The sequence below is a fragment of the Ceratotherium simum genome, chromosome 22 (genome assembly GCF_057802395.1).
Source record: "Ceratotherium simum simum isolate JZ-2026a chromosome 22, ASM5780239v1, whole genome shotgun sequence".
NCBI lineage: Eukaryota > Metazoa > Chordata > Mammalia > Perissodactyla > Rhinocerotidae > Ceratotherium > Ceratotherium simum.
The window spans coordinates 30,565,841-30,587,770 of record NC_141921.1 but is presented as its reverse complement, the minus strand read 5'-3'; the positions used below and the strand labels follow the sequence as shown (position 1 = coordinate 30,587,770).

General features: G+C 50.7%; 1 protein-coding gene across 8 annotated transcripts in view; it reads left to right on the top strand.

The window, feature by feature from the left end:
* The first annotated feature begins 436 nt into the window (after positions 1–436).
* Positions 437–21,930, top strand: part of RPS6KA1 (ribosomal protein S6 kinase A1) — a 52,777-nt gene continuing 31,283 nt past the window's right edge. For 2 of the 8 annotated variants that reach the window (XM_087446501.1, XM_087446499.1), the window contains exon 1: positions 15,780–15,933. In XM_087446501.1, coding sequence (XP_087302627.1) covers positions 15,871–15,933 — 63 coding nt within the window. In that variant the 5' untranslated portion in view covers positions 15,780–15,870. Of the gene's footprint in view, positions 503–15,779; positions 15,934–16,062; positions 20,121–21,930 lie in introns of those variants that run through there. The other 6 variants (XM_087446506.1, XM_087446503.1, XM_087446505.1 and 3 more) reach the window with 5 other exon arrangements.

The window sequence follows — 21,930 nt, the reverse complement described above, 5'->3', positions numbered from 1 at the left end:
GTTCCTCACACACACACACAAAAAAGCCAAAGCTTAGACATTTAATCCTTAGCTAGCTGTGTGATTTTAGACAAGTTACTTAACCTCTCTGCACCTCAATTTTCTCATCTGTTAGACACTAATGATAGTGCCTACCCTTAGAGGATTGTGGTGAGAATTTGATGCAATCATGCATATGAAAGTACTCAGTGAGTGCCAAGCATACAGTAAGCCCTCCTTGAATGTCACCTACTATTTTCATGAGAATGGGGTGCCATGAATATGAAAGGGCTTGCCTTTATTTTAATTATTCCTTTTTGTATGCTTTTCACACAGTAGGTGCTTAGGAAAAGCTGGTTGGTTGCTGGCTGCTTTTGGGAGGGATCATTCTCATCCACACCACGTTACTCGGTGAGCAGGCTGGGGGCAGATTGCTGAGTGTCCACACCAGAGTCCCACGCGGTCCTGAGCAGGATTCACAGCGGTCGGAGAAAGGCCCGGCGACCGATCCGCCGTCGCCATGGCAAGTTCAACCCCATTCCTGGAACCCGGTTGGGGGTGGGCCCGAGGTCTCGAAAGCCGGGGGCGGCCCGCCACGTGGTAGCCAGGGCCGGGTCCCCCCTGCCCTGAGGCGTCTCCGGGGGCCGGACAGCGCTGCTCCCTCCGGCCACACGGTGGCGGCGCAGAGACGAGCTCCGCGCCCCACCTGGGAGGCAGCGCCGGGTCGGTATGGCCTCCTGTGCCCCGATCCCCACCCCTGCCAGGACAGGACACAGCATCCAGGCCGAGAGAGCTCTGGGCCCTGGACTCCCGATCCTAGGTCGGACATTCCCAGCTCACGCGACTCGCCCTCCACCCTGACAGCCGCTCCCAGGGCCGCCCCGCCCCGCTGCCAGTCCCGCGCAGTGCACCTGGCGGGCACCAGGCCAGCCCCTGCTCACAGTCGGGCTCCGAGCCCGCCGGGCCCAGGCCGAGCGTCTCGCCCCGCTCCCAAGTGCGCCCGCCTGGAGGAGAGGAGCTGGGCGTGGGCTCGAGCTCTGCTGCCCTCACTGCCCCGACCTCGGGCCCTCTCCATCCTCCGCTTCCGCCTCCGGGCCTGCATCTCCTCTGAGCTTCTCTGAACACCGCAACCCCTCTCCCCAACGCTCGGAACGCGGTCCTAGCTGATAGGGCCAGATATTGATGCGGAAAAGGGTCGCCCTGCAGCCCCCACAGGCGGACAGACCACGCGCGCGCACGTGCCGGGGCGGGGCCTCAGGGGGCGGGGCCGACGGGCCCGGGTTCCCGCGGCGCGAGGAGGTGCGCGGGGCGCGCGCGGAGTGCCGGGAGCGGGAACTGTGCGGAAACGGGGTGGGGGGTGGCGCGGGCACCGGGGCCGGGGGGCCGTATGAAGGAGCGCGGGCCCGAATAGACCTGGGAGCTGAATGGGCTCGCCCTGGGATTGGGCTGGGATTTGGGACTCAGACGCCAAAAGGGCCTGAGTGGGGAGAGGCGAGGGGAGGCAGGAGCCCCGCCCACTTTCTGGGCAGGGTTCTTGGAACCAGCCAGGAAATGCTGGGACTCAATCTGGGGGCTAGATCAGGAGACGATGGTTTTTGTAGAGACGACTGATAGGGGTCCCCGGTGTGTCATCGCACTCATCTCCCCCACATTCTAGGAACTGCTCGGGCTTACCCCCCAAGTGTTTGGGGACTCATCGGCTCCCTTCCTCCACACGCAGCAGGGCGGGCCCCACCCTAAGAACCTAGCAAAACCCTGCTATCCCTCTAGAGCCCTTTCTTGTCTTCAGTTTCAGCAAGATTGGGGGAGGGGGGAGACTGGGGCCACAGGCCACATCTAGAAAGATCTCCAGGCCCCAGGGCCTTTTCTTCCCCCTGCCCTCTTCGTGGCTCCAGCAAACTTGACTATCCTTACCGGAGGTATTAGAAGCGTCCCTACGGGTGCGGAGGAGGGAGCAACTTTAACTGGTTTTTTCCTTTTGCAGTCTTTGCAAAAGAGCACGTGGGGTGGGGGGCTTTGAGGGCTGAAGACTCTGAAACTGTTAACCCCTCCCTCCCAACTGAGTAGTTGGAGCTCCAACTGCGCAGTGATAGGACTGAGAGCCTTGGAGTTCCTGCTTTCTGCCGTGCTCTGTTCTGTTGTGGGGCCTGGGAAACACACCAGGAAACCCTCCCTGCCTGTTTCCCCCGCCCCTTAAAATTTTTTAATGTAATTCATGCATCTTATTAAAAAAAATTAAACTTTACGAAAATATAGATTTAAAAAATGAAAAACCCTCATCTTCACTGCTGAGATAGCTACAGTGTTGAATATCCTTCCAGCACTTTTTCAATTTATTTACATACTTAACATATAGAAAAATATATATAAAGGATTCACACTACACATATCGTTTTGCAACTTGTTATACTGTGGACATTTTTTGGTGTGGTTATTTATAAAGATACTTCATTTGTAACGAGTTCATAATATTCCAGAATATGAGTACCCCATAATTCATTCAGTCCTCTACTGGTAAACATTTAGTTTATGCCTATGTTTATAATAATCTTTATGATGTTTTTATTTTAAATTACAAATATGTGCTTATTGTAAAAAAAATTTTAATAAAATATTGATAAAGCCAAAGTAAAGTTCACCATATTCCAACCAGCTAGAGATAACTCCTTTATTTTGTAAACTACACTTTATGGAACGCTTACTACATGCCAGATACCAGGCTAAGTAATTCAAGGAACAGCAATCTGAGGTTTGGAGAAATATCTCCAGTGACGCTTGCCCAGGGTCACACAGCTAGAAATTGGCAGAGCCAGGACATGGGCCCGACTTTATCTGATTCCAAAGCTCTGCTGGCTTCTTACTGTTAACATTTGGGTGTATTTCCTTCCAATCTTTTTTTCTATGAAACAGGACAAAAATACTCACATGTAAATATTCATGGCTTTTCCTCTGTAAGGAGGGCAGAGGGAGAGGAATAGATCTAAGCAAAAGAGTGGAGTGACTTGGAGGAATTTCCTCCCAGTTCCACTCAGGAACGGCTACTAGTGCGAGAAGGGAGGGGAGTGAGCTGGCAGAGATTGGGTGGTCAGGAATTTGGGAAAAAGAGAAAGAAAGAGAGGTTTGGGGAGCTGCTCTGATAGCGGGGAACTTTGAGGAGGAGAGAAGATTTAGGAGCATTTTTGGAGACCGTCTTGCTGTGAGGTGCCCTGTGTTATCACTTTGCAGTATCCTACAGGGACCTTTGGTCAAGACTTTTGTTTCCTGTCAGTGCTTTTGGAAGTTGAATCAATTTCTTCAGGGCAAGGAGGGAGCAAAAAAGACCAGCTTTATTCGGGTTCACATACATTTTGTATAATATTTTTTCTTTTATGAAAATGAAGGAGCCTCTCTGCCCTTGCTCACTCGCACCTCCACCTAGAATGCCCTGCCTTTCCCTCGTCCTTTTCCATTTCCCTCATCCTCTGAGGTCCACCTCTCTCTACTTCTCCTTTTTGCAAGTCCCTCATTAAAGCCCGAATCAGGACAGGTGACTGGCTGCCCGGCTAGTGACCTGGTAAGCCTTATTAAGTAGAATTTTTTTTTTTTTGTGAGGAGATCAGCCCTGTGCTAACATCTGCCAATCCTCCTCTTTTTTTTTTTTTTTTTTTTTGCTGAGGAAGACTGGCCCTGGGCTAATATCCGTGCCCATCTTCCTCCACTTTATATGGGACGCCACCACAGCATGGCTTGCCAAGCAGCGCGTCAGTGCGCGCCCGGGATACCAACCAGTGCTGCTGCAGCGGAGTGCACGCACTTAACCGCCTGCGCCACTGGGCCAGCCCCTAAGTAGAAATTTTGACACCACCAGAATCACTTCTTTTTTTTTATTGCGGTAACATTAGTTTATAACATTATATATTGGGCCGGCCCCGTGACTTAGCGGTTAAGTGCACGTGCTCTGCTGCTGGTGGCCCGGGATCGGATCCCGGGCGCGCACCGACGCACCGCTTCTCCTGCCATGCTGAGGCCGCGTCCCACATACAGCAACTAGAAGGATGTGCAGCTATGACATACAACTATCTACTGGGGCTTTGGGGGAAAAAATAAATAAATAAATAAAATTATATAAATCTCTTGATGTCAAGAAGAGTGCTGTGCACCAGTTATCAATCCCAGGGGAGACCTCTAAACACTTCTACCCATTGCATCTTGGTATCTGAGTCGCCAAGGAAAACATGACACAGTCAAGAACTGGATGGAACAATGCTTTACTCAGAGAAGAGACAAAGCAAGATCAGCTTCAATAGTGGGTGTCTGTCCCTCATGGCCAATGGATCTCTCCCAGGGCCAGTGCAGAGCAACTCGCCTATGCTCACCCTTCTGGTGCAGCAGTGGAAGGACCCTGTCCCCTCCTGGAGGAGAAGAGATATAGCAGTGGAGGTGGCTAGATGCCATGTGATGCACATGGTTTAGGCAGAGTTAAGAGTACTCACTGCACCTGAAACAAGGAAAGATAGTCCCACACAAGGTGATAAGCCCTGCACAGGCTATGTGGACTCTTTATCTCTTGGTTAGAAAGTGTTCCAGGCCCAAGGCTCATTCTTACGTGGTTGAATGGGGTCAAAAGACTGCAGGCAAGAGACTGCCTTTCTCAACACTTGGCTAGCATGACTCATTTTCCTCTTTGCTTTGGCTGCTAGGAAGCTTGGAACTTTTCTACTTCTTGATCTGTGTTTTCTCTTTGTCCCAATTTTTTAAACTATTTACTTTTAGCCTTAAAACACTTTTGATTTCATGGAACATTTCAAACATACATAAAAGTAGAGAGAAGGTAATAAATAGTCATGTACCTATCACCCACCTTCAATAATTATCCACATTTTGCCAGTCTTGTTTCATCTACATCCCCACTTTTCCCTCCCTCTGGAGCATTATAAAGCAAATCCCAGACATCATATCATTTCACCCAACTTATTTCAGCATATATCTTTAACAGTAGGGCTTCTTCAAACATAACTATCCTACCTAACACAATTAATACAAATTCCCTAAAATCATTTAATACTTAGTTCAAGTTCAAATTTCTTTAATAGTTGGTTTGTTCCAAACAGGATTCAAATAAGGTTCACACATTTCATTGGTTGATATGTCTCTTAAGTAACTTTTAATCTGTAACTGTCCAGTTTTCTTTCCTTTCTTTATTCATGCTATTTATTTGTAGAAGAAAGCAGAGCATTTGTCCTATAAAAGTTCCCACGTCCCAGGAGATTTGGCTGATTGCCTCCTGGTGGTATATTTAACTTGTTCTTCTGTCTCTTGTATTTCCAGTAAACTGAAAGTTAGATCTAGAGGCTTGATTAGATTCAGGTTTAATGTTTTTGGCAAGAATACCTTATTGGCCATGGTGCTGTGTACTTCTTATTATGTCACATCTGGAGGCACATAATATTCAGTTAAAACGTTTTTAACTGACTGATCTGTGGGTTCAGGGCTCTTGACCTGCTCTCTTCATTATCAAATTGCCCATCAACCTTTCATCTATTGGTTTTAGCATCCACTGATGATCCATTATTTCATTAGGTGTTACAAAGTGGTGATTTTATAATTCTGTCATTTTTTTTTGCCTTCATTAGCTGGAATTCTTCCATAAAGAACTTTTCCTCATTCATTATTTGATTTTCCTGAAATACGGTTTATACAAGAAAGGACGAGGATAAATGCTTGATTCCTCTTATGTGTTTTTATCATTTGCCTGAACTCCTTTGTGGAACAAGGTGTCAAAAAAAAGGCAGGCAGAGCCGTGGGAAGGAAAGAGCACAGGCCTGGGATGCAGACAGAATCCTGACTCCATCACTCACTTCCTGTGTGACCTTGGGCAATCCTTTGGAGCCTCAGTTTCCTTAACTGCAAATTGGGGTTACTGATCTCCAATTTCCCCAAACCTTCGGTAGAATCATTTCCAGGCCTAGATCAAGCAATTCCTTGTATAGCAAGTAAAATGTGGGGCCAGCCCGGTGGTGCAAGTGGTTAAGTGCGCGCTCCGCTGCGGCGGCCCGAAGTTCACCGGTTTGGATCCCGGGCGCGCACCAACACACCGCTTGTTAAGCCATGCCGTGGTGGCGTCCCATATAAAGTAGAGGAAGATGGGCATGGATGTTAGCCCAGGGCCAGTCTTCCTCAGCAAAAAAGAGGAGGATTGGCATCGGATGTTAGCTCAGGGCTGGTCCTCCTCACAAAAAAAAAAAAAAAAAGTAAAATGTGTTCATTGTGGGGAATTCAGTTGTTGTTGTTAGTGCCTTCCAGTCAATTCCAACTCCTAGTGACCTTGTGTACAGCAGAGTGGAACATTGCCTCGTCTTTTGCGCCATCCTCTCACCTTCCGGCGCTGTATCAGACAATGCTCTGCTGCTATTCATAGGGAAATTTAGAGGATGCAGATAAACACAAAGAAGGGAATATAATCTTTGTGAAAAGCATCTAGCACATGCCCGGCATAAAGTAGGTGTTTTGACAACACCAGCTTCACTCTCAGGCTGCCCTATGACAGCATCGTCCTGGAAGAGAGTAAATTTAGCCAGGAATGACTCCAGCCTCAGCCCAAGAAAATCCCAGCAAGAGTGAGAGAGGGGGTCCCAGGGAGGGAGCAGGAGGTGGACTCCTCAGGTCTTATGCTAGTGAACTGAAGTTAGACAGACCTGCCACAAACTTGCAGTGAGATCCTGGAAAAATCTTAACTTCCCCGAGCCACAGCTTCTCACCCATAGGATAGAGGTTGTCAAGGCCGACCTGCCAGGGTTGTTGGGAGTACCATGTGACATGTGGACATGGAAATGCCCACCTTGGTGCCAGCCATTGGGAGGTGCTCAGGAAATGGGAGTTAGCTTGGATCTGAGTCTGGTAACTCCCTTTCTGAGCTCCCATCAGATGTAAGGTCACTCACGATTCTCTCCTGTCACTGAGGGGCTGTGTGAGGCCTGGCTTGGAGCCCAGCTTTGTCACAGAGGTACTATGTGAATTGGATAAGCCTCTTCCTCTCCAGGGCTTGGATTCCTCCATTTGTGAAATGGCCAGATTAAGGGTCCAAATCCAAATGCACCACTGGAGTAGGCAGGGAACATGAGTGAGTGATACAGGCAAGGAGTTGAGACAATAGCGGGTGGTGGGGACTGTGGCGATCTGATGAGCTTGCCTCATATCTAAGAGAGGTGGCCACTCCGACCTCTGCTGATGGTTACAGAACAGGAATGTGAGCCCAGGTGGCCAGACTTTTAAAGAAGCTGGAAAGCTGTATTTTTAATTTTAAATTAAAGTGATGGCAAGTTATTTGAGATATTTAACAACCTGTGTGGACCAAACAAAATGAATGTAAAGTAGGGTTAAGATCATGGGCTCTAAAGTAAGAGAAGTTTGTGTACCAGCTCTACCACTTAATAACTGTGTGTATTTGAACAAAACATTTAGCCTTTCTGTGGCTCACTTGTCTTATCTGTAAAATGGGGGTATTATTGCACCTACTTCATGGAGGTTAGATGAACCGGGACAGGACTAGGGTGAGGTTAATAGAGTGAGGTTAAGGAGGCATCATCTTGGGTGCAAAATTTGAAGGTGGGGGCACCAAAAAACTCAATAATCAAGATAATTAATATTTTAATGTAATATTTTAAAAAATCAAAAGTAATGCAAAAAATATCCACAATGAACAAAATGTCAACATTTTAAATAAAGACAGAATCTGACCTTGCACTGGCATGACTTAGCCTCACTCACCTCACCGTAATTCCACCCCTGTGGGATCCCGTCTTTATTAAAATTTAAAATGAGATGATACGTGTCAAACTTGAAAACAGTGCCTGGCACCAGGTAGGTGCTCAATAAAATAATAATTATTATGATGGAAAAGATAATAAGCTCATCATCTGTGAGTCCTATTCTGTCTTCAGACCAATGTATTTGACACCTAGTGTATTTGACACCCAGAGAAGATCATTTTTTAACCCTAACTTGGTAGAATTATCTTCAACAATAATCATGAAATGAAACAAATAATATTAATGGCCAGAAAAGAAACACAGACAGTGAAATTTTTCTTATATTGGAACTTCATATATACACTCAAACCAATAAAAAATTTTTAAAAATAAAATAAAAATTACAGTACAAATGGGAAAAAAGTAATGGATTAGTAGTTTTTAGTTACATTAATGTATTTTTTACAAAAAGGAACACACACACACACACACGAAGAAATGCCTTTAAAAGAGGCAAACTGGCAGGGTTCAGAGAAGGATTTGCATGGAGAATGACAGGATTGCAGTAACTCAAGTTTTTTCTTTTGTTTTTACAATCACTGTACTATCATTGTTGATTTCAAATCTGCTGTTTAAAAGCAGGGATATGGGGACGTGAACGCTCCTGAAGGGAGCTCCAATAATTCCAACCTGCTATGAACTCTCAAATCGAAGCTGTATGTTGGAGGCCAATTGTGTTCTCCAAATTAGCTTCCATGTAGAAGATATTACTATTATTATTATTATTTGCTTTTATGTGTGTGTGAGGAAGATCAGCCCTGAGCTAACGTCCCATGTCAATCCTCCTCTTTTTGCCCAGGAAGATTGGCCCTGGGCTAACATCTGTGACCATCTTCCTCTTCTTTATATGGGACGCCGCCACAGCATGGCTTGACAAGCAGTGCGTCGGTGTGCGCCCGGGATCTGAACCTGCAAACCCTGGGCCACCCCAGCGGAGTGTGCACACTTAACCACTACACCACCGGGCCAACCCCCTAGAATACATTATTTATTAAAGGTTAGGTGATAAAAATGTACTAATTTGAAGCTTACATATATATTCTTAAAACTCATAATAATCACAGCAATTATTTAGAGCTTAGACCAACAGAAAGATCTCTTCAGGGGCCAGCCCGGTCGCGCAATCAGTTAAGTGCAAGTGCTCTGCTTTAGCGGCCCGGCGTTCACAGGTTCGGATCCCGGGCATGCACCAACGCACTGCTTGGCAAGCCATGCTGTGGCGGCATCCCATATAAAGTAGAGGAAGATGGGCATGGATGTTAGCCCAGGGCCAGTCTTCCTCAGCAAAAAAAGAGGAGGATTGGCATCGGATGTTAGCTTAGGACTGATCTTCCTCACAAAAAAATTAAAAAAAAGATCTCTTCAGGAGCGAGGATTTTATTACCGACATTGTTTAGAATCGCCAGGGCATGGTGATAATACAAAGCAGACCTACCGTTTCATTACTGTTTTAAAATTCTCCGCAGACAATGCAAATCTTATTTCTTGCACATGGAAGATTCGCCACCACCCTTACCTGATTCACCTCTGCCTCAGGCCACCGGTTTTCAATCTCTGGCTCAGACAGCGTCAGAGGCCCTTCCCTACCTGACATTCCACTACTTTCTAATTCTGGCTCTGCAAGCTATTTCAAGCTGTGTGACTCTGGATAAGTCAGGTCACTTCTCTAAGTCTCAGTTTCCTCATCTGTGAAATGGGAACAATAACCCCAATCTGCGCCTTCCCCCTCTAAGGGCTCCATGAGGTGGTGTGGGAGAAGACTTTTTGTATAGAGGGAGGCACAGCACACAGATGGCAGGTAGATAGGTGGCAGGCCTTGATGACAAAGGTGATGATGCTCCTCTAAGTCACACAGAGGTCATTCTTGGATCGAGGAGCTGGGAGGGGAAAGGGATCCAGCGGGTACTGGACTTTGCAAATCACCGAGAGTGACTTTTTTCTTTCAGGAAAAGGCTAGATCCTCTTGCCTCGGAGGTAGGGGGCTGATCACAATGACCCTGGCCCCTCTGCTGCTGCATTGTAACCCAGCTGGACGGAGCACTTCCCCTCCAGGGGAAGGTGGCTGAGGCAGAAGCAGGGTGTGAGGAAATGTTGACGCCAGCTGGCTCTCATCCTCAGAAGCACCCTGAAATTAGCTTACCGGCTTGTTTAACTGTCTCCCCAAAGAGAATGTAAGTTCCTAGAGCAGGGTTGACAAACTTTTTTTCTAAAGAGCCAGCCAGTAAACATTTTAGGCTTTTCAGACCATATGGTCTCTGTTGCAGCTACTCAACTCTGCTGTTGCAGTGCGAAAGCAGCCCTAGACTATATGTAAACGGAACGTGGCTGTGTTCCAACAAAACTTTATTTACGGATACTGAAATTTGAATTTCACATAATTTTCACATGTCATGAAATATTCTTCTTTTGATTTTTTTCAATCATTTGAAGATATAAAAACCATTCTTAGCTCACAGGCATACAAAAATAATAGGCCAGATCTGGCCCACAGGCCATAGCTCACCCACTCATCCTAGGGGGCAGAGACTGTCTACTCCTCTGCTGTATCCCCAGTGCCCAGAACAGTGCCTGGCACATAGCTGGTGCCCAATAAATATCTCTCGATGACCAACTGCTTCCTCTTCTGTCCCTCCACCTCCAAGTCCATTCATTTCTCTGCTGCTACTGTATCCACCTTTCCTGCCACCTCCCATCCTCTCTAACCAGTAGCAACAAGCTTCTGCCTCACCCGCAGTCTCTAGGTCAGTGGAGGAGCCTATTGGCCAATCCTCCAGCAGCCCTGGGACTGTCCTACCTGCACACTCCTGTTCTCCTCCTCTCTGACTCCTCCATCTTTGGCCTCTTCCTTCCTTCCTTCCTCCCTCCCTCCCTCCCTCCCTCCTTCCTTCCTTCCTTCCATTTTTTTCCCCCCAAAGCCCCAGTAGATAGTTGTATGTCATAGCTGCACATCCTTCTAGTTGCTGTATGTGGGACGCGGCCTCAGCATGGCCGGAGAAGCGGTGAGTCGGTGCGCGCCCGGAATCCGAACCCAGGCCGCCAGCAGTGGAGCGCACGCACTTAACCGCTAAGCCACGGGGCCAGCCCTTTGGCCTCATTCTTTACCAGCCTCATGATCACAGTCATGGAAGTTCCTTCAAGCTGAAGGCTCTTCTCACATCTTCATTTCACAATGATGGAGAACCCATCCAGTGAACTCCCCAACTCCCAGTCTCCTGCCCTCCCCCTCCTTTGCAGGGGGAAGAATTTGGAGGGAAAAGAGAGAGTCTATGACTGTTACCTACCATTTCTATTGGGCACAGCACAGGTATTTATTGCCTGATCTCACTTAGTACTCATAACCACCTCTAGTTTACAGATGCAGAAACTGGGGCTCAGAGGGGTTAAGGGAAATGTTCAGAGTCACACAGCTAGGGAGTGGCAGAGCTAGGATTAGAGTCCAGGTTGGTGTGGCTCAATTTATAAGTTTATTTTGAGGCCTTGAAATATGTCAGATGTATCCAGGGATATAGCAGTAAACAAAATAGACAAGTCCTGCCTCATGGAGCTTTGTTCTATTGGGAGAAACAAACAATAAAAAAACAGGTAAATATACAATATGATTGCTTGTAGAGAGGCATGCCAAGAAAAAAAATAACATAGGTGATCCATTGATGGGGAGCTATTTTAGATAGGGTCAGTCCTCTCTGAAGAGGTGACATTTGAGCAGAAGAGTGAATGAAGCGAGGGAGCAAATATGAGAGCTGCAGAAAGAATGTTCCAAGTGGAGGGCATGGCAGGAGCAAAAGCCTGAGGTGGGAAGCATACCTGGCATGTTAGTGAGCAGCAAGGGTGCCTCGTGGCAGGAGGGCAGTGAGTGAGTGGTGAGAGAGAAGGTGCCAGAGGAAGCAGGGGGCTGGGTCCTGTAGGACTTTCCAGGCCCAGCAAAGTCTTTGGATTTTGTTTGAAGTGTGATGGGGGAGCCACAGGAGGGTTTTGAGCAGGGGAATGATGCGACCCCCATCCCTCAGACCTGGATGAGGCAGACAGGAGACTCCACCCCCTCACCTGTTCACCCACTGAGTATCCCTGTACCACCTTCTGGGCTTACAGTGTAGTGAAGTGATTAAGAGAACTGGTTTTTGAGTCTGAGAGACCTGGGTTCCCAACCTAGCTGCAATATTTACTAGCTGTCTGACCATGAGCAATCCCATCCCTCTCTGAGCCTCGGTTTTGTCATCTGGAAAATAGGGACAATAATTTCTGTCTCATGGTATTGTTGGGATGATTTGATGAGCTCTTGCCTGTAAAACACTCAGCTCCAGGCAGGTCACATATTTCTCTCTCCATAAGCCCTCACAGTTCGTGATTATTATTATCTAAATGCTTAGCCAAATTCTGGCACTTTGTAATCACTTGTTAAAGGTAACCATCATTATGATTATTCCCCTCATCCTGTTCCACCTGCTGCCAGGAGACACGTGTGCCAAGACCCTTCTCTACCAAAAGGATAATGACAGACCCTCTCCCCAGGGCAGGGCCCATCCAGACCCTGTGCTCCTGAACATTATAGCAAGCACATGCCCAGGCTGCAGTAAAAGGACCCAAAATCCAACTCTCAGCCCCTGTCAGTTCAGCCTCTGCTCCGCGCCAGAAAAATCTCTTCAACAGGGTACAGAATAATAACCTCGCTTGTGTCCAGTCCTTTCACACTCATGAGTCATTCATTTAACAAACACCTCAAGTGACCGCCCAGAACAGCCTGTTCTAACCCCATTATTATTAATAATAATAATAGCTAGCATTTATCCATTATGCAGAGTGTAGCATTTCCTGGAGTTAGATTGCCTAGGTCTGAGTCCTGGATTTACCATTTCATATCAAGGTAATGTTGGACACATCCCTTAGCCTCTTTGAGCACCTACTATGTGCCAGGCAGTGTGTCAGGTGCCAGGAAGACAATGAATAGCCAAGAAGACATGACTACTGCCCTCTCAGAGCTTACCATCTAATTCAAGAGCCAGATGTTAATCAAATAATCACATAAACACATGTAAAGGTACAACCTTAGAAGCACTAAGGAGAAGTATCCATTGCTGTGAGTGTGTATAACAGGGAGGTGAGGGAAGATGTCTTGGAGGAAGTGATTGTGGAGATAAGCTGGCTTGAGGAAGAGGGGAGACAGTTTCAAGCACAGGGAGCAGCATGTGCAAAGGCCCTGTAATGGGAGAACTGAAGGAAAGTCAGTGTGGCTGTAGCCTAGAGAGAAACGGAAAAAACTGTGAGCTGAGGCTGGAGCAGGATCAGTGCATTGTAGGCTATGGTTTGCTTTCTACAGCTCTGTGCTGAGCGACTGCTATCCCTACAATACATATGGGCAAGGTGACCTGCCCAAGCTCCCCAGGCAGGGCCTACCTGTCCTCTGGGCCCTCCCTTTTCCAGCATGACCCCCTGACTTTCCAATACCCTTGAGAGAGGGGACATAGGAAGTGAAATTTATTCATAGGAGAGCACAACCACGACTCAGTCCTTAAGCTGAGATGAGGCACTTGATAGGGAATCCTTTCCTGTAAGAAGGGGAAGGAATAGGCAGGGGACCCAGGAAAGGGGCAGACTGAAGGCAAAATTACTCCTGCTTTCTTCTCACCTCCTCCACTCTCGACCATCCACCCCATCTCCCTCTCACAGTCCTTTGCCCTCATTCTCTGGGTCTCAGCGTCTCTTCCTAAGTCTAACTTAAATCTGGCTTGCTGTGTGAGATATTTGGCACCTGTGTGAGATCTGTTCTGATCCCTGAGTAGGATTACTAGATTTCTTTTCTTTTTTTTTGGTGAGGAAGATTGGCCCTGAGCGAACATCCGTGCCAATCTTCCTCCACTTTGCATGTGGGATGCCACCAAAGCATGGCTTGACGAGCGGTGTGTAGGTCTACACCCGGGATCCAAACCCGCAAACCAAACCACGTGAACTTAACCACTATGCCGCCAGGCCGGCCCCGGATTACTAGATTTAGCTAATCAAAATACAGGATACTCAGTTAAATATGAATTTCACATACACAACAACAATTTTTTAGTCTAAGTGTGTCCAAATATTACAACACTAGCCCCGAGCAGCAAGAGTAGGGGCATTGCAAACTGGTTCCAGGCAACTGAACTGGGTGATACTAACACTGATGTTAATAATGGCTGCCATCTCTGGTTCAGGCTCTGGTTTAGCCCTCACCTTTTCTCCTCAGGGAGGTGGAGAGCCAGCGAACAAGAGACAAAGTCTGGGCCCAGACTGCCAGGGCTGTCTCTCAGCCCTGCCATTTTCTAGTTGTGTAACCTCAGAGGGACCCAGAGAATGAGATGTTTAACTTCTCTGTCCTCAGTTTCCTTATCTGTATACTGGAGATAATAACAGCACCTACCTCATAATGTTGTTGTGAAGATTAAATGAATTTATACGGGTAAAATGCGTAGAACAGTGCCTGGTCCATAGTAAGTGCTATGTTAGTGTTAGCTGTAATTATTTATTTAATCACACCAGACTGAATAAATTCCATGAGAGCAAGGGCTTTGTTTTGTCCATTGCAATATCCTCAGCATCTAGAAGCAGGCCTGGTTTACAATATATGCTCAGGAAGTGGGCCTGGTTTGTAATACACAGGCATAAATATTTATTGAATTAAAATAGAATTTAGTCCTCAGTATATACCTGAAAGACTAGGATTATAATTCCCCTTTGACAGATAACAAAACTGAGGTTTAGAGACATGAAATGAGTTTCCCAATGTTAAAAGAGGCGGCCGAGCCAGGATTCAAACCCAGATGTGTTGGTTCCAAAGTCTTTTCCACTGAAAACTCAATTCACTTCAACAGCTGAGGTGCTACTCTGGGAAAGTCATGGATTAAGGGGAGCATCTGGATTTAGAGAAATCCTCATCCACTTTGATTTTTTTAAAGCCCTAATATGTTCTCGACTTGCTGTGTGACCTTGGGTAAGTCACCACATCTTTCTGAGGCTGCTTCATGATTTGTAAACTAGGTGGTGGTGAGGATTCAAGGAAATCACATATTGGCGGAGCCTGCTTCGTGGAAGGCTTTTGATAAACAATCCTTTCCATCCCCCTGCCTTAGAACAGCTTTGTAAATAACTGGCCATTCTTCCCCACCCATGAAACCGGCAAGCCCATCCCTCCCCTCCCCCACGTGTGAATAAATCTCACCACTCCTGGACCCATAACACCTCTTTAGGTGGAGGCTGAATCTCTCCAGAGGGGCTCCCTCTCCCTGGCCTTTACTCCAAGTGCAGCCTACGTGTCGGTCAATCCTGGGAGCCTAGTCCCTGACCTTCCGGGGGTGGGGGTGGGGAGGGGTGCAAATCAGCCCAGCGCTGGGCCTGCAGCTGGACAGATTCTGGGGAGACTTCGCTTGAAAGGAGCCCCCTCAACCACTGATTGCAAAAAATGCGTATTAAGAAATCACTCTGGGGGCGCTGTGGGTCCTGATGGTGGTGACAGAAGAGTTGGAACCTATCTAGGGCTGGGGCGCTGAGATCCCCAAGGGATCCCAGTGTTGGCTTCCGTAGGGGGGATCCCCAGGGCCCTGTGAGGTGAGGGCCTGAGATGAGTGGGCCACAGGCTCAGGCCCGGAACATTCGGGGGTGGGGGGTGGGGAGGGGCGCGAGGGAGGCAGGGGCAACAGGGGAGATCTCTCCGCTGGAGGGAGAAGGAACATCTGGGAACCGATTCCAAACGGGCTGAGGCGGGGAGAGCGCTGGCCCTGGCGTGGTCCGCGCGGGGGTACAAGGCTTGGTGGGGAGTAGCCAGGACGGCCTCTCCTGGGCGGAGCGGAGCGCGGCGGGGGCGGGGGTCCATGCGGGGAATGCCGTGCCGCGGAGGCTGGGGCGGGGCTTCTGTGGCCCCGCCCCCTCGCAGGTAGCCAATGGGCGCTGCGGCGCCGGGTGACGAAGGGAGCCGAAGTGCGAGTGCCGCGGCGGCGGCGGCGGCGGACGGCCCAGCCTGAGCGCGAGGGTCTCGGAGCGGGGCGAGGGGGCGCGGGGTTGCAGAGCCGGCGACCCCGGGACCCGGGAGGCGGCGCGGCCCGGGCCGCAGAAGGAGCGCGGGCGGCCCGGCGGCGGCGCGATGCCGCTCGCCCAGCTCAAGGAACCCTGGCCGCTCATGGAGCTGGTGCCGCTGGACCCGGAGGTGAGTGAGCGGGGCGGGGAACGGGCGCCGGCGGCCGGCGAGCCCGGGTCCCCACAGGGGCGGGGCGGCCCGCGGCGCCGCTGCAGCCTGGCAGGCGCCCGCCAGGGCGCGAGTGCCGTCCGATCTCTTGCCCCGTCTCCGGCTCCACCCCCCTCTGCCCCAGTGTGTGTGCGCGAGGGACAGTTCTGCCAAGCGCCGAGAACCTTAGCCCGGAGAGGGGATCCCGTGGGGCGCTGGGATCTGGACCTCCTCACCCCACACACCTCGGACCCGTACCGGGAGCTGTCGGAGCTTCCTCCGTTAGCGCAGACGGGCAGGGCTGGGGTGCCAGATGTCTGGGATTCTGCAAGAGACAAGGGTCGTGGGATCCCCACTTCTCCTTGACGTCTCCCAGCGCCCTACCCCAGAGCTCCCCGCTTCTCCGCTGCTGACCATAGAAGGATTGCCCCTCTTGACTCTTGGCAGTTGTGGGATGTGGGGTGACACCACCCGTCTGAGGCTGAAACTCGTGGTTTTCTTTGCCCCAAGGCTAGGGCCAGAGGACGCCTGTGTCCCTGCCCCAGGCTGTGGAGAAGAGAGTGGGGAAAAGCCCTTAGACCTTGTGAAGATATTCCTGGAGAGGGGGAGGACCTTGGTTCCTCCTCCCGTAAGAAGGGCTGGGCCCTTGGGGAGTTTGGCCTCTGCCAGCCTAGCCTCTCCCAGAAGCAGCTCCTGCCCTACTCTGAGGATTCCGTGGTGCCAGGCCCTAAGCATGCAGAAGGCCAGCTCTTCCTGTGCCCTTTGACCCCCAGGGTCAAGGTCAAGCTTGTGAACCCGCTGGTCCTGAAAACTTTCCCCTCAGCCTCATGCTGGGAAGGAGGCAGGTGATACTCCCTTTCCAGAGGGCATGTGGGGAGTATGCAGGGAGGGTGTGGAGACCTCAGTGAGCCTGGGAGCCAAGGTGATTTTCTTTTGGGCCCCTAGCCCCTGCCTAGGTACCCTCCTCTGCCCTCTCTTACCTGGGGTAGTCACCACGTGCCTTGCCTCTCAGGGTCACAGGTTGAGATCAGTGAGGACCACAGGTCCCCAGCACTCAGGGTGTGCTGCCCCTTTAAAGGGACGGCCATGGCCTACACTGGCTATTGGAAGGTGGGCGCGGCAGGATTAGGTAACCAACCTGAAGGCGCAATTTGAAGTAAATTGTTCTGGGATCCCTGCCATGGGGTTTTTACAGGCCCTGCACAGCTTTCAGAGGTTCTCTCGCTGACTCACCCTTTTTGAGGTGAGGAACACTGCCCTCTGCAGCCCCTATCCCCTTGCACCCCCCCCCCCCAGGACTGGGGCACCGGGACCTTGCAGGAAGGGGGGCGGTGCTCAGAGGTAGATTCCTTTGCCCTGGCATGCCCCTACAACCTAGGCCTCCCTAGAGGAGGGTAGATAGGAGAGGCCGGGGAGGGACTTAATCCAAGGACCTACCTTGGGTTATACTAGTTGGGAGGGCAGACTCCCAGGAGCTCTATTCCTAGTCCAGGGCAGTACCTCCTGCCTCTCTTTGGGCAATCCTGGTGCAGGGGCCAGCTTAACCAGGGCACCAGGTTTAAACAGGAAACTCAACTCAGTTTTGAGTACTCCTGTGTCTGAACTCTGTGAAAGGAGAAGACTAGCTTATTTCCTAGGGTTAGGGGGGTCCAGGATTTCTCCAGGAGCTTCACCTTGAAAACACTGTGTGACCCTCAGTCAGTCCTTAGCCTCTCTGGGCCTCTGTTTCTCCAGTGGCCAGTGCTGGGTTCTAGCCTCTGCTTCCTGGGCCTGAGAGGGTGCAGAGCCCTGGATACTGCTGCCCATTCCCTGCCTCCCACACTCCATGGAGGTGCCAGGCCACTGGGTGTTATTGTTTGGGTAACAGGAGCCACGGGGCAGCCAGGGCGCCGGTTGGGCTATTCTCACTGGAGAACAGGGCCTTGCTGTTCTTAGCACAGGTGACATGTAAGCAATACAGCAGCCTGACCTGTAGGCATAGGCGCTGCCGCCGGCTCCTGACCAGGAAGGAGGCAGGCAAGGGGCTGGTGGGGGCATTTGGCAGAGGCCAGGGATCTGGATTGCCCTGCCCTCCCTATGACGCAGCCAAAAATGGGCTGCTGGGAGGCAGGGCCTGGCCCAGGGTGTGTCCCAGGTGCAGTAAAGCTGTTGGAAGTGTGGGTGAGGATTCTGCCTGGGCCTTCCCTGGCGCTGTTGAAAGCTGAAACCTTGTCCCCAGGTCCAGCCCTTCCATGTACAGAGCTTCACTATGTGCTACCCATCCTGCTTCACCTAGGTTACTTTGTTAAAATAAAATAACTCTCAAAACAAATCTCAAGGTTGGGATTTAACCCCCATTTTCAGAAGGGACAACTGAACTCAGAAAGAACTGGCCTATGAATTATGTCACAGCCAGGATTGGAACCCAGATCTCTTGCTGCCTTTCACCAAGTGACAGGAGGCTCAAGGATGGGGAAGGGCTGGGTCAAACTGGCCCGGGTAGAAGGTACTCCAAGAGAGGCTCCGGATGTTGGCAGACTCTCCTCGTCCCACAGGGCCCCTGTCCAGCTTTTGCCAAGTGCTGGTGGTGCCAGCCGGCCCTGGCACCTGGCCCCCAGCCTCCAGCAGCATACAGGACTGCCAACACTGCGAACCCAGCTCCTGGGGCTGCTTCCTGCCTGTGGAGCACGTGCTGTCTTTGTCCATCTGCTGCCTGGCTTCTCCAGACGCTGCCCTGGGCCTCTCTTCCGAAGACAGAGCTGCTTGGGTGGGAAGGAAGGACGCCTGTTGGAACTCATCTCTGACCTCTGGGGAGGGGACGCAGTGGTCTGGGGGCCCTGGGCAGCTGTCCCCATGAGTAGTGCTCTCTCAGGAAGAGAGAGGAGAGTGGGTCTCTATCCTCTAAGAGGTCAAAGGGCCCTTCTTGTACCAGACTTTTTAGACAAGATCCTTCGTTCAGTATTCTGCAGGGTCAGTGTCATTGTCCCTTTCATTCATTCATTCATTCAGTAAATATTTATTGAGCACTTATTACGTGATAAGTACAATTCCAAGCAACAGGGTACAGCTATGAACAAGACACATCTGCCCTCATGGTACAGATGAGAAAACTGAGGCTCAGAGAAGTGATGTGACAGACCCAAGGTCAGAGTGAGTGGCTGGCAGAGCTAGAAGTAGTGGCTATCTCTTCCTGGCCGTACAGTGTGTCTTTTCCACCATCCATGCAGCAGTCAGGCCAGAGAGGCAAACAAACCCTGTCTTCCCAGGACCCTGAGGGGGCAGGTCACCTCTGGTCCTCTTTGCACTCCTAGTCCTTTCTCCAGAGCTGCCCATGCCCCTCTAGAGACCTTGTGCATCAGCTCTTACAGGCGTGGAGTTCCGTGAGGATGGCACCCAGCCCGGAGACCCTGGGACTGGAGGCAGCCAAACAGGGCCTTTGGGGTTCCCTGAATCATCCAGGATACTGCTCAGTAAGCCCACACCTCTGGGTACACCCACCGCCTCCTCCCCTCCCTTGTTGGGGATTTAGGCTTGCAGCCGTGTGACTTTGGATTATGGCCCATGTCGTTACCTGTGAGCTGAGGGACCTCAGGTAAGTCCCTTAATTCTATGAGCCTCATCTGAAAAATGGAAGTAATGGAACCTACTCTGGCCCCCTTGCTGTCTTTGCTGGGTTGAGCTTTTGTTTGACAGACTGGACCCTGAGCTGGGTGCCAAGGGGATGGTGATGGACAAGCCATGGCTCCTTCCTGAGCTAACCTGTGGTTTGCTCGGGGCTGTGGGGCCCAGAGGAGGGAGGAAAGGACTTGAGGCTATGTGGACAGAGGAGATGAAATTTGAATTGAGTCCTGAGAGAATAGGAGTTTGTCAAAGTGACAAGGCAGGAGGGATTTTCCTGGTGGAAGGAGCTGCCATGGAAATGCTTGGGGATATGAAACAAGCTGGTCTGTCCAGGGTCTCAGGTCGTTTGGTTTAGCTCGAGAATAGGGCCCAATAATAATAATGGCTGTTGTTTGTGGACCAATTACGTGCCAGATGTATATATTTATAGGCACTGTTTGCTTCTTGCAGCCACCTGATGAGGTACGTTACTTTTATCCCCATTTCACAGATAAGGAAACTGAAGCCGTGAGAAATAAAGTGACCTCAGGGTCATGCAGGTGGTAGAAGCCGGAATTTGAACCCACAAGGTCAGATTCGAGAATCCACATTCTTAATCACCTGTGTTGGGCAGTTGGAGATGACGGCCTTGAACACTGTGCCAAGGAGCTGGGGCTTTATTCTGCAGGCAGTGGGAAGCCATAGAAGGGTTTAGGGCCTGGTGTATAGAAGGTTCTCAGTCGGTAGTGAGTGGAGTCTATTGCTCAGGTCGATCACAGTTGAGTTTTAGGAAGGATGAAGGTTTGAAATGGGGAAGGTGGGGAGGGGGGTGAAGGTGTGTGTGGCAAGGCTGGTGTGCAGGCTGTTGTGACCTTCTGTGGGAATTATGTCAAGTGTCTAGAATGCTGGGTGAAGTGGAACTCAATCTACAAATGCATCGTGCCTCCTCCCCTCACCCTGGCCCAGATCAACTCGGCCCTTCTCCCCAGGCTGCTGAGAGATGACAGCATGTATGTGTACATGTGCATAGAGGGGCCTGCAGAATATGGGCCCCTGGGGAGGATGAGGGTCATTAAAGGAACTGGGGGGGGTGGCACAGGATATCCTGGGCGCGGCAGGGGAGCCACTCCAGGGGCAGGGAGATTATGTAATGGGCAGAGCACAGCTGTGCCTGCTTCTGCCAAGCAAAGCCACAGCTGCCCTGTGGACCCAGCGCCTGGCTCCAAAGTCCTGACCTGCCCTAGGCTGGGTCTTCCTAGCTGTTAGGAGCCCCCCATGTGGCTCTCCACACTCTTGCTGTGCCAGGAGGGGTGGGGACAGCTCCTTTCAGCTTCCCAAGGCCCAGATAGGGTAGGTTACTCACCTCATATCACACAGGAAAGGAATGGGCTGGGTTTGTTATACCCCAGGGTGAATAATGCCCACCTAGGTGCAAAACCTGGGGGCTGGAAAAGCAGGGCTGCCCCGAGATAGGCTGCATGCCTGCCTCTCTACAGGTAGTTCCTGCGGGGGTGTGGGCTGCTCTTCAGCAGACCTTTTATGAGCACCTCTTGGGCATCAGAGACCAGATTTTGAATGCCCACTTACTAGCTGTGGGACCTTAGGTGCCATCACCAGGCCCCTCTGAGCCTCAGTTTCTTCCTCTGCCAAATGGGGCCAGGGCCTACCTCCCAGGTCATGAGGATTTAAGGGTGCCACAGGTGTGAGGCACCGAGCCCAGTGCCTGGCATGTGGCAGGGGCTCAGAAGAGAGCAGCTGTTAGCACCAAGCCCTAATCTCTGCCCTCCCAGGACTCCGTTTATTTGGAAGGGCAGGCCTGTGTGTAAATAGTCCCTGCACTGTGACAAGTGGGACAATGAAGGAATGCAGGGGCATAGTGGGACAGCAGTGATTCTGCCTGGCAAGGGCAGGGGAGGGGTCCCAGTCGGGGGCAAGGCTGGAGTAGCCACCATCTCTGGGCTGGACACTTTCCCAGACTTTGTCTCCTTCCACCCTCGCATCAACTCTGAGAGGTGGGTTACAGATCAGGAAACTGAGGCCTCTTGCAGTTGATTAGTCGGCACAAAGTCACACAGTTTGTCTCTGGCAGAGCTGGGAGCCACACGTGCCCTCTCCTTCTCACACAGGGTGACATTTGAGCTGAGCCTTCAAAGATGAGGTGTTTGCTGGGCAGAGAGCATGAGGGAGGGAGTGTCGGAAAATGCTCTGCCTGAGTTGTGAGGGGCTATTGCAGGAGAGCTTGACACCTGCGCCCTCACTGGGAAAGTGGAGGTAGAGGGGACCCACCGAGAACTCCTGCCCCCACCCCCATGGCCTCCCTAGCCACTGGGAACAGCCAAGGCTGGGGGCACCTTGTGGGGTCTATCTTTGCTCTGTCCCACACTGGTAAGTTCTGACAAT